We start from the raw sequence: 12,701 nt of genomic DNA on the forward strand, positions 1-12,701 counted from the left end.
GTTTTTTTTTAATTATATAATAAATAGAAAGAAAACAGAAAAGCAAGCTAGTGTTAGAGGTCTTACAAAAAGAACAGAGAGAAGCTATAGTGTTATTATTTTTTTTAAAAAAGAAAACAAGCAGTAAGTAAATTAATAAAGTATAAGTCTGAAAGGGTAAGTATACTTTTTTAAAGAATAGAATTAGAATAGAGTGCTAGAGTTTGACAGGGTCAGATAAAGATGGAAGAGATGTGTTTTTAGCCGACTACAATGTATTGTTACTAATATATCTGTGCTATTATGACTGGTTTTGTGGTCCAGGGTCACATATTTGGAAATGTTGGGCAATGTAAAACTTGAGTAAGAGGGGAAAAAAGGTTTTGTAAGCACAATTTATTGGCACACAAAATGGCAAAGCATACATACAAGACTTTGGATATGACACAAAAAACAGCTCTGCTAAATATTTTACAAACTGTGCAGAGTTTCAATAATACAAGGTTTAAACGGTGGGTGGCTGATATTGTGTCTTGTCATTTTGTTGGTTTTCGAAATATCTTAGACTTTGCGATAATATTCAGGAAATGTTTTGTAATGACAAAAACAGGAACAGAGAAACTGATTAATTAACGAAAAAATATTTGGTTGTCATCATAATCACTGTAATCTTCTTTTCAAATCATTACAGCACACTGCAAAACTCTTAAAGAAACTTTAAGAAGCGTTTCCAAATCCAATAAACAGTATATGAAAAAATGTTGTAAAAACAAAGTGTGTTTTTAGCTACAGAAATGACAAAGCTGTATAAAACTGAGGCTGGAAGGGCATTGCATTTTTTTTTAAATAATGATTTTAAGATAAAAAGGCCGTTTCCTGTTAAAAGTAGGGTGATGCTAGACACAACGAATGTTATAAAGCTAATAAACAGTATATTTGTGGCTGAATTTACAGTAAGCTATATGTAATGTTGTTGATTCTCAGTATGGTGTTCATTCCTGAGTATGAAATCTGTTTTCAGATTAAAAAACAAAAGTCAAACAACAAATAGTAAACGTCAAAACAGCTGCCGTTTACATCAACGCCTGATGACTTCAGTGACATCAGATGAAGCAGAATGCATTTTATTGTCTAAGTCACAACCCTGGTTACTGTGCTTCCAAATTGATAACCAAAGTCCAGCATGACCTCAAAAGTCTGGAAATAAACAACCGATTCTGAAATGTCATGCAGAAAGATATCATATTCCATTATGAAAATAAGTCAATACAGGGAGAGAGGCGAACGATAGACAAATATGCTTCTCATATGTGCCTGCGTGTCAATAAAGAAACTCCTAATCTGGATGGTACAGTACAAGGAGTGTACAGAATAATCACAAATGAATAAAAAACACATCGACTTTGAAAATCAAACAGGAATTTTTGAATTAAAGTACAGTCTGTAAATGGCAACTGGTGATGTTTTTTCTTTCGACGCAAGCTGTCTTAGTTATTACAGTCTGTTGTGTTGAAGGAAAGCAAGCCGGTTCACTTTTAATTGAAAGCAGAGGGAAAAAGACAATAGCCAAACGAATTCCAATAAAAATGCAAATGTTCAGGGATTGGTCTCAGTGGATGCCTCTGCAGTTCCAGTCTCCAGTGAGAAGACAGTCAACATGACCGTCTCTTCAGCGATTGGCTGATATCGAGTGTGGCTGCCAGCTGGAGTCACTATGGAGATGTGTGACAAACTGCGAGACAGGTCGTTTTTTTACATTGATTATTGGGCTAAAGTTGTCCCAAATTCAGGTCTCTGTTAATTCAGATTGCTCATTCAGCCTCCATAAAATCAAGTTCCTCCAAAAGTCACGTTTCTTGCGCTGCTTTGTAGCCTAGCTAGACATTTCGGAAAAAAATCCAGTGAGCAAATATTGCTGCCAAAGTTTGGTCTGTGAAGTCTTCAACGTTACCCAAAATAAAAAATGGAACTATTAGTTTCTGGATGACATCATTGACACCATGACATGGGATTTACATCATCGAGGGTAAAAAGTGAGGTCAGAGAGAAAGACGGGAGACAACATGGGGCGTCGCGCGTGTTGTCTCCTACTGAGAGGGCTGCGAGGCCGTACTCTCTGGCTTGCTGTCTTGTCCCGTGGGCGGCTTGCTGTTCCAGGGGCCGTTGTTGCCGAGCGCCGGCGAGCTCGTGAAGTCGTCGTCGTCGTCCAGGCCGTTGGTGGCGTCGTATTGTGTGTTTTCTAGCCGCGTGATCAGACGCTCGTCCTCGTCGCCAAACTCCCCGCCCATCAGGGTGGGCTCACCTACCACCATCACATCCTGTAATGCATACAGTTATACAATCAGAAAACTGAGACAAGACCAACAGTGTAAAGCAAGTTTCAAATTTAAGAAGACACTTTGGGTAAAGATGAAGAGAAAACTATGGAAGCCCATTTCTGCCACTGAATAAAATGTTTTGAAAAAAAAAAAATGGTATGCTATTGCGACTTTTTATCTCATAATTCTAGTTATAAAGTCAGAATTACAAGATATTAATTAGCAGTTTTGAAATTTTCCTTCAGACTTGTGAGATATAAACAAATTTGTGATTTAAAAATTCTGACTTTTTTCTGAGAACTGTGAAATATAAACAATTGCAATTGTGAGTTATGAAGTCCAAGGGGAATTTTTTTTATTAGTTTATATCTCACAATTCTCAATTAATAGCTCACAATTTTGTTATAAAGTCAGAATTGCGACATAGCCTACAAACTAGCAATTATGACTGCAATTGTGACTTTATTTTTCAAATTTGTGAGATATAAAGTCAGAATTGTGAGTTATTAAATCCAATTCCAAGGGGATTTTTTTTTTTTTTCAGAATTGCGAGTTTATATCTCACAATTCTTAATAATTCACAATTTTGTTATAAATTCAGAACTGTGAAATATAAATAAATTAATATTGGGTCTGGCTGGGCTACAATTATTCCTTTCTATAGAAGCCTGATTCTGCCACTAAATAAAAATTGTTAACAAAGGTAACTGCGGCTTTATGTTTCACAATTCTGACTTTTTTTCTCAGAATTGAGTTTGAATCTCACAATTTTGAGTTCATATCTTGCAATTCTGAGGAAAAAAAAGTCAGAATAATTGTAGCCCAACCAGACCCAATGTTCATTTATTTGTAAATAGATTTATACACATTATTTGTAACTCTAATTATTTTAAAGAGCAATAAATATTAAATTGTTCAAACAATTTATATTTTAATTTGTTAAAAATAATGTATATAAATATATATATTTTTAAAATATTCTATTAACAATATACACTACCAGTCAAAAGTTTTTGAACAGTAAGATTTTTTGATCCAAAGTACAGCAAAAAAATCTAAAATATTTTTACTATTTAAAAAACCGCTTTCTATTTGAATATATTTTAAAATGTAATTTATTCCTGTGATCAAAGCTAAATTTAAGCATCATTACTCCAGTCAAATGATCCTTCAGAAATCATTCTAATATGCTGATTTGCTGTTCAAGAAACATTTATTATTATTATTATTATTATTATTATTATTATCAATATTTAAAACAGTTGAGTAAATTTCTTCAGGATTCTTTGATGAATAGAAAGATGCGAAGATTAGCATTTATCTGAAATAAAAAGCTTTCGTAACATTATACACTATACAGTTCAAAAGCTTGGAGTCAGTATAATTTTTTTTTTTTTTTTGGGAAAGAAATGATAGAAATAAATACTTTTTATTTAACAGGGATGCTTTAAATTGATCAAAAGTGATGATAAAAACGACTGTTCTTCTGAACTTTCTATACATCAAAGAAAAGAAAAAAAAACACTACTTAGCTGTTTTCAATATAATAATAATAAATATTTTTGAGCAGCAAATCAGAATATTAGAATAATTTCTGAAGGATCATGTGACTGGAGTAATGATGCTAAAAATTCAGGTTTGAAATCACATAAATAGATTACATTTTAAAATATATTTAAATAGAAAACAGTTATTTTAAATTGTAAAAATATTTCAAAATTGTACTGTTTTTGCTGTACTTTGGATCACATAAATGCAGGCTTGGTGAGCAGAAGAGACTTCTTTAAAAAACACTGAAAATCTTACTGTTCAAAAACTTTTGACTGGTAGTGTACATAATTAATAATATATCTAAAAGCAGACGTGATTAGTTACAATTTATTTTTTTTTAATAAAATTAGAAATAGATTAAGTTAAAATATACTATAATAGGGTACAATTAACTTTCAAATAGTATGTTAAAAATGTAATTCAGTAGAAATATATATAAAATAATGTATATAAACATATACATTTTTAAATATATATAATAAAATAGTTGAGTGATTTGTTGTGTTGAGATGTGATAGTTGTGATTAATTGCAATCAATTGTATGATTATTTAATTACAATGTTTTAATCTATTCACAGCCTCACAATATCATATCTATAGCTTTGTTCTAGTGCATTCTTCTGCTCTTTTCTTTCTCTCTCTCTAGTTGAATTCTCAGGCTCAACTGATCAGTTAACTGGAGCGCACGGTTCGCTGATCATGTGTGTCGACACACTATGGCATGGGAGCTTTTTATCTTTATCTGTCTCCCTCTCTGTCTGCTCTTCCAGCTCCCATTCTATGTGTGATTGCCAACTGTCCCAAACAGAATTTTCCTGTATTTAAGGGAACAGAATATTAGATCCATATTTGATCCTTATGGGACAGAACTCCATCAGCCCACAATGCACAAGCAAGAGAGCAAACACAGATGCGACTCATAAACGGAAATTCAAACGCTCTTTTCTTTATAGGTTTTGAGTGTTTATAACGTTAGTGTCAAGTGAATTTGCATTTAGCACGGTAATAGCAGACTGAATTAATATTTTGCTGAGACACATTAAATGTAAATGTGCATATACAATCAGACAGCAACCCAATCCATCAAGATGCAAGACTAAATGTAAATAGGCTGACAAAATTAATGCTGCAAGAAAACAGTACACATGGAAAAAGTGAATGAGAAAAGTACTGATACATTGTTTTTTAACACTTCTACTGTTCATCATGTTTTGGTCACATGCAGAGACAAATATTTCACTTTAAGAGTGTACATTTTTTCTTCACTGGATTTGTTGCTTTTAATTAAAATGTATAAAATAAAAAGCTTTACAAAAGCTGAGCATATTTATAATGAAATATTTATGCACAGTCAAATTCTCTAGTGTTACACTGTAATTTGGTGGAAGTTAAACTGAGATGTATGTAGCAGTGTGTGACACTTTAGTATGACATTAAAATTAATTGATTTCTTTAATGACAGACACAATGAAATTGAATGTCAGTGAGCCAAAATCAATGTGACTGCATTTCAAATGCATTTTAGCAATTAATTCATATTTTTGCCTAAATTAAATCGCAAATGTGCAATCAAGAAACTGAGCCCAGAAACACTTTACAATATGGTTCAAAGTATGACATTAGTTTATGGTAGCCACTGACTTACAGGGATAGTTCACCCAAAAATAAAAATTCTGTCATTGATTTCTCACCCTCATGTCGTTTCAAACCCGTAAGACCTTCGTTCATCTTCGGAACACACATTAAGATATTTTTGATGAAATCCGAGAGCTTTCTGACCCTGCATAGACAGCAATGCAACTGACATGTTCAAGGCCCAGAAAGGTAGTAAGGACATTGTTAAAATAGCCCATGTGAATATTACTATAATAACTAATTTATTCAACAATTTCTTCATTGTTTTTGTTTTCTTTGCATACATAAAGTATTCTTGTAGCTTCATAAAATTAAGACTGAACCACTGATGTCACATGGACTATTTGAACGATGTTCTTACTACCTTTCTGGGCCTTAAACATGTCAGTTGCATTGCTGTCTATGCAGGGTCAGAAAGCTATTGGATTTCATCAAAAATATCTTAATTTGTGTTCTGAAGTTGAACGAAGGTCTTACGGGAAACGACATGAGGGTGAGTAATTAATGACAGAATTTTTATTTTTGGGTGAACTATCCCTTTAAGTCAGTGGCTACCATAAACTAATGTCATACTTTGAACCTTATTGTAAAGTGTTTCTGGGCTCAATTTCTTGACTGCACATTTGCAATTTAATTTAGGCAAAAATATGAATTAATTGCTAAAATGCATTTGAGATGCAGACACATTGATTTTGGCTCACTGACATTCAATTTCATTGTGTCTGTCACTAAAGAAATCAATTCATTGTCATACTAAAGTGTCACACATCTCAGTTTAACTTCCACCAAATTACAGTGTAACACATAGACATTGCTGTCTATGCAGGGTCAGAAAGCTCTCGGATTTCATCAAAAATATCTTAATTTGTGTTCCGAAGATGAACGAAGGTCTTATGGGTTTGAAACGACGTGAGGGTGGAAATTAATGACAGAATTTTAATTTTTGGATGAACTATCACTTTTATTGTTAAAGGGATAGTTCACCCAAAATGAAAATTTTATGTTTATCTGCTTACCCCCAGGGCATCCAAGATGTAGGTGACTTTGTTTCTTCAGCAGAACACAAACAAAGATTTTTAACTCAAACCATTGCAGTCTGTCGGTCATATAAAGGCAGTCAATGGCTACCAAATCTTTGAGAGTAAAAAAAACATACACAAACAAAACCAAATTAAACCCTGCGACTTGTGATGATACACTGATGTCCTAAGACACTAAACAATCGGTTTGAGCGAGAAACTGAACAGCATTTATATAATTGTTTACCTGATTCAACGCTATGTCCTATGTCCTGAGCGCATGCACAGCATCTGGCGCGTGACATGTGTACGTGCTCTGGCGTAGTATAGAGGGTATGCATGTGACGTCACCGTCAGCTGGAATGGCTGCGGCTCTGCCCACTGAGTGGCAAAAAGACTGAGTGGCAGCATTGGTTTGAACGTGAATGCTGCGACAGAACACACAAAACACCTCTAAAACTGGAACAAGCTTTGCGATTGAATGTACAAAGAGATTTGACAAGAGATCTGAGGTATATTTTTGCAGACTGCTGAAAGCTACTGAAAAAAGAAGCTAATTAAGCGCTGCAATTTAAAGAAACAAATGGTCTCCAGGCAGCGAAACACGGATTTGCAGTTATCATTTCATGTTAATATGTTGAATTGTGCAGTAAAATCATATCCTATATATTGTATTATAGTATATCGTATTGACAATCATCAATTAAATATTTACCATCTTAAATTCTGCATAACTGGATGTTTTTAAATAAACACTGACAAAAACTATATACATTTTTTCAGCTGGACAATATGACTATATATATAACATTTATATAAGTGATCACCGGGGTTTAGACCAAACTATTTTGTATTTACAAAATGAGTTCACAGGCAAATTTGCTTTATTTATTTTCCCTAGCATCAAAATCAGACACATATAAGTGTTAGAAAACACGATTCCTGGCTGCATCAATATCTATTGACCACTGGATTTCATTCACTGATTATCATTTGTTTTACTCGCGTTTTCATATCTTCCCTATTAAATCCATTCACGCTGAAGGCTCTTTTGCCACTCAGTCCAGCCGAGGGGCGTGTCCTGGCGCAAAGTGACGTCAATGCATTCTCTCTATACGCAAGCGCCGGAAGCGATCTGCGCTTATAGATGCTCTCCACTTCTGTTGGCATCTCATAACACTTACTACTTCTTGCTCTGAGTATTCTGGTTCAAATAAATACAGTTGGGCAAAAAAATCACGTTGTCTGATGATATATAAAAATCGTCTTCCATTGCGATGACTTGTACTTCTAAATATCATTAGATCTTCACAGTGCCAGTGAACACGTCCGCAATCTCTGTGCACCGTGTAAACAAAAAGTGACGTATAAGCGCAGATCGCTTCCTGCGCTTGCGTATACTACGCCAGAGCGCGTACACGTCACGCGCCACATGCTGTGCATGTGCTCAGGACAGTAGGACATAGCGTTGAATCAGAGGTAAAAAAATTATATAAATACTATTCAGTTTCTTGTACAAACCAATCGTTTCATGTCTTAGGACATCAGTGTATCATCACAAGTCGCAGGGTTTAATTTGGTTTTGTTTGTGTTTGTTTTTTTTACTTTCAAAGATTTGGTAGCCATTGACTGCCATTATATGACTGACAGACTGCAACGGTTTGAGTTAAAAATCTTCGTTTGTGTTTTACTGAAGAAACAAAGTCACCTACACCCTGGATGCCCTGGGGGTAAACAGATAAACATCAAATTTTCATTTTTGGGTGAACTATCCCTTTAATCGAAAGAACATCAAACAAAGTGTTTGTGTATTTACCATCCCGTATTTTCCTGTTCATTACTAGCTTTTAGACACCTTGTACCCTTCACACTACTGGACCTGTGCTCTTTGCATATCCTGCCTCTTGATTCATCTCTTCTTCTCTTACATTTCTGTTTATTTGCGCGCTGACTCTTGTGTCGTCTCATGAGAGCTTTGGCTGAGACCCCAGAGTCACTGTCAGTCCTTCCCACCCCTCTGCTTCTTAATTACTCTCATTCATTAAGGTGGGCTTTTTGACTAAATAACAATATCCACACACTGATTTGTCAATTTGCATAGCTAATTAAGTCATTAGCTGAAATGTTACAGATTAGAAAAAAACCAACACCGCTTGCCAACGAGCCTTGAATTTGCCATCTGTTTTTGAACGGCAACTGTCGCCCTGCAGTCTGGGTGTTAAACTGGGGGCCAGGATCACAAACGGTAGCACACGCACACATATACAGACGCGCTCATGCAACCTACAGGTTTCCAGCTGGTGGTTTGACGGAGAGCTCTAATTGCTATCAAATGGAAAGGCTGTCCAGTGCTCTTGTCTAATTAGATGTAGCCTGTGGCTAAACCCACACTGAGCCGCCCACAGCAAAACAAACTGACTACCTGCCGCCCTCAACGACTGTTCCGAGACTGGCTCGCCATCCACCTCGATCTGAGCTTGAGGAGCACAGAAAGCCCTCGTTTCAGCTGGGTATTATTTAAGACTAGAGAAAATTTCCATGCATGTTCACATACTCATGCATGACTGACCAACTTGTCATTATACTACTGAAATCACAATTCCAGCCCAAAAAGATGACCACAAGGGGGCACTGTTGTAATGCTGTTGAATACAAGACCCCCCTCCAAAAGTGGTGGTCACATGATCAGCTCATTGTGATTGGGCTCACGTAGGAGGCCGATCAGGCAGCATGCGATGACTGCACAGACAAAGCCAAGTGGCCACGCTACATATGTAACCAGCGTGTTCCTCTTCACAACGCCTGACGACATTGCTTACAATGAGGCTTGCTGTTTTCGAACGGGGAGTAAAATGAAGAGTGTTGTGACACACACAACCGTATGACCACACACACACACAGAGGATCTATATGATAATGAGCGTTGGCACAGAGCCAGTTGCTCACACCAACAATTTTCTCTCTGCTTGTATGAATGTGTCTGGTGCCCTCAGTCTGATGGACGTTGACTAGATACAAGCAGGACAAAATTACAGATAGACGAAACTTCCAAAGACAGAGAAAAGAACAAAAATTGTGTGAATATTTAATTTCAGCCTCTACATGCATATATTATTTTATATGGCCATATACATAAATATATGATATCATTAAATGGAGTAATTTCATTTTAAATCTTCATATCATTGCACATAAATTAAATATAAATATTGGATTAGAAATGAAAAATAAATTTAGCTTTAACCAACACACTGAAAAAAATAAGTTTTGGTTTAAGTACTAAAAATAAAACTGTAATAAAAAATAAATTAAAGCTAAATAGAAATGTAAAAAAAAATAAACAAAATGATCACTTAAAAATAACTGATATTTTTATATGATTTTTACATATATATAAAATACTAAAATAGTCATGATACAGATATATATGGAAGCCAGTTTCCATCACTGAATAAAAAATAAAATAAGGTAATTACACCTTTTTTCTCATGAGTTTGAGTTGACAAATGAGTTTACATCTTATAATTCTGCCTTTTTTTCTGTGTTATTAAGCCAGAATTGTGAGATATAAACTCTGAATTGCAAGAAAAGCGTCAGAATTGCAAGATACAACTCAGAACTGCGAGGAAAAAAAGTCAGAATTGCGAGATACAAACCCGGAATCGCAGGAAAAAAAGTCAAAATTGCAAGATACAAACTCGGAATTGTGAGATGTAAATTCTGAATAACGAGAAAAAAAGTCAGAATTGCGAGAAAAAAGTCAGAATTGTTAGATACAAACATGGAATTGCGAGAAAAAGTCAGAATTGTGAGATACAAACTCTGAATTGCGAGATAAAATCTCGGAATTGCAGGAAAAAAGTCAAAATTGCAAGATACAAACTCGGAATTGCGAGGAAAAAAGAATTACGAGAAAAAAGTCAGAATTGTGAGAAAAAAAAAGTGAGAAAAAAGTCTGAATTGTGTGATCCAATCTCTGAATTATGAGAAAAAAAAACCTGAATTGTGAGAAAAAAGTCTGAATTGTGAGATACAAACTTGGAATTGTGAGACACAAACTCAGAATTGCGAGAAAAAAAATCAGAATTGTGAAGAAAAAAAAAAGCAAGAAAAAAGTCTGAATTGTGTGATCCAATCTCTGAATTATGAGAAAAAAAAAATCTGAATTGCGAGAAAAAAGTCTGAATTGTGAGATACAAACTCAGAATTCCGTGAAAAATCTGAGTAAAAAGTCACTTCTCAAGCCAATTCTAACTTTATTTCTTGCGGTTGTGAATTTATATCATGTTATTTTGAGAAAAAAGTCAGAATTGTGAGTTTATATCTAAAAACTATTTTTTTATGCATTGGCATTTTATTTTTTATACAGATTTCCATAGATATATTATATAATTTTATTATACAATTTTTGTATTTTCTAAAAAAAAAAAGTATTTCTTTCATAAGGATATAAAAATATTTGTCAGATATTGAAAAAAACCCACTAAAGTTAAAATAAAGACAATTGTGTAAAAAAGCCTATTTTATACCAATATTTAGGCTGTGCCGCCACAGCATGTGAACAAACAGCTCTGGTTTTGACAGACTGAGCTGGAACACGCGACTGTCTCTCCTCTCTAATCTCCTCTACGGCATTCATGTATCCAATTGTCCCTGAACTCCAGGGGAAAAGCCACGCACTACAAATCCCATCATCCATCTGCAAACAAATTTACCGCCTCACAATACCACTCCCCAAAAACAGCTTTAGCACTCGTGCGCCGTGGGTTTGACCCTGTAGTGTGCGAACTGGGAGAACGCATCGACCGCCGGAGTAATGCCTGAAGAGGAAGCCCAGGGGATAAAGAGGCACTCTGGGATAAATGCCTCTGAATTGGGGTTAAACACTGTAAGTGGGTAATATAGGAATTGAAAATGAGGGCTAAGGAGTCTCTCTCTGTGAAGGTGCTGAGATTGTATTTACTTTGGCACTGAGACTGAATATGCTTTATATTTGTATCACGACCCAAAAAACTGACATAACATTACTATAACGTGTCATTAGTTTTGAGAGACACAGAACCTGTACAGAGAAGCTACAGTTTAAAGAAATAGTTGAAAAAATGTACATTTTGATCATTTACTCACCCTCATGTTGTTCTATAACTGTGTAAGTTTCTTGAACACAAAAGAAGACATTCTGAAGAATTTTGAAGAGCCAAACAATTGTTGGTCCCCATTGACTTCCATAGTAGAGAACAAAATACTATAGAAGTCAATGGGGACCATCAACTGTTTGATTACTAGCATTCTTTAAAATATCTTCTTTTATGTTCGACATAAGAAAGAAACTCCTACAGGTTTGAAACAATATGAGTTTGAGTATAACTGACAGAAGTTTTCATTATTAAAGGAACTATTCCTTTAAGCACAGGTCACAGCGATTCGATTGAATAAGCTCTTGTCAAACAGCCATCGCTGTGAATCAAAACTACAGTGCCTCTTAATATGTGTTTTGACAACATAATCATATCCTTAGGACAGCATTCTGAGCAAAATTGTTTTAATGTTTTGGTTACAATGTGTGTGTGTAAAGAAGAAGATTTGATGCTTACAGGTACCTGGCTGGTCAGATTGAAGTTGTTGGCAGGGCTGCGTTTCTTGCCGCCAGCGCTGTTGCCAAGGCTACTGTTAGACGCACTGCTGGCGGAGTTCTTCCTCTTTCTTCTCTTGGTCGTGGTCTGTCGAGTGGGCTCTGCTCTCCACAAAACACACAAGCAGGCAGACACACACACACATAGATCAAAAGTATTAATAAAACAAAAAAGCACACATCCACACTCACAAACATGCCACGATGCATTCCCACAAAGGAAGAAAAAAGGCTTTTCCAACATACACAAATGCATATTGGCAATTACACAGAGAGAGATAAAGAAATGCATCATGCTTTTTCTTTTTTTTTAAGGAGAGAGAATCAAACAGCATTCAAACATCTCCCAAGACATGCACTAGTAAGAGAGAACCTCTACTTTCATTTGCATAAATGCTCAACGGTGCACACTGCAGTCTCTGCAGCCAGCCATGCATGCATACTTATATCATTGCTGTCTAAATGCTTTCAATAAATAGCACTAACACTATCATTTAAATGTGTTTTCTAATTGCTATTTAGAGGATAAATCCTTAAAAAACACCTTTAAATGGAAAAATAAATTT

At 35.2% G+C, this 12,701-nt stretch overlaps 1 protein-coding gene across 6 annotated transcripts in view; it reads right to left on the minus strand.

The window, feature by feature from the left end:
* Positions 1-360: 360 nt before the first annotated feature.
* ldb2a (LIM domain binding 2a) overlaps positions 361-12,701 on the minus strand; it is a 72,566-nt gene continuing 60,225 nt past the window's right edge. For 4 of the 6 annotated variants that reach the window (XM_051128286.1, XM_051128284.1, XM_051128289.1 and 1 more), the window contains 2 exons: positions 12,098-12,237; positions 361-2,297 (listed from right to left, as the gene is read on the minus strand). In XM_051128286.1, coding sequence (XP_050984243.1) covers positions 2,067-2,297; positions 12,098-12,237 — 371 coding nt within the window. In that variant the 3' untranslated portion in view covers positions 361-2,066. The remainder of the gene's footprint in view (positions 2,298-12,097; positions 12,238-12,701) is intronic. The other 2 variants (XM_051128285.1, XM_051128288.1) reach the window with 1 other exon arrangement.

The sequence above is a fragment of the Labeo rohita genome, chromosome 14 (assembly GCF_022985175.1).
Source record: "Labeo rohita strain BAU-BD-2019 chromosome 14, IGBB_LRoh.1.0, whole genome shotgun sequence".
In the NCBI taxonomy this organism is placed as follows: Eukaryota; Metazoa; Chordata; class Actinopteri; order Cypriniformes; family Cyprinidae; genus Labeo; species Labeo rohita.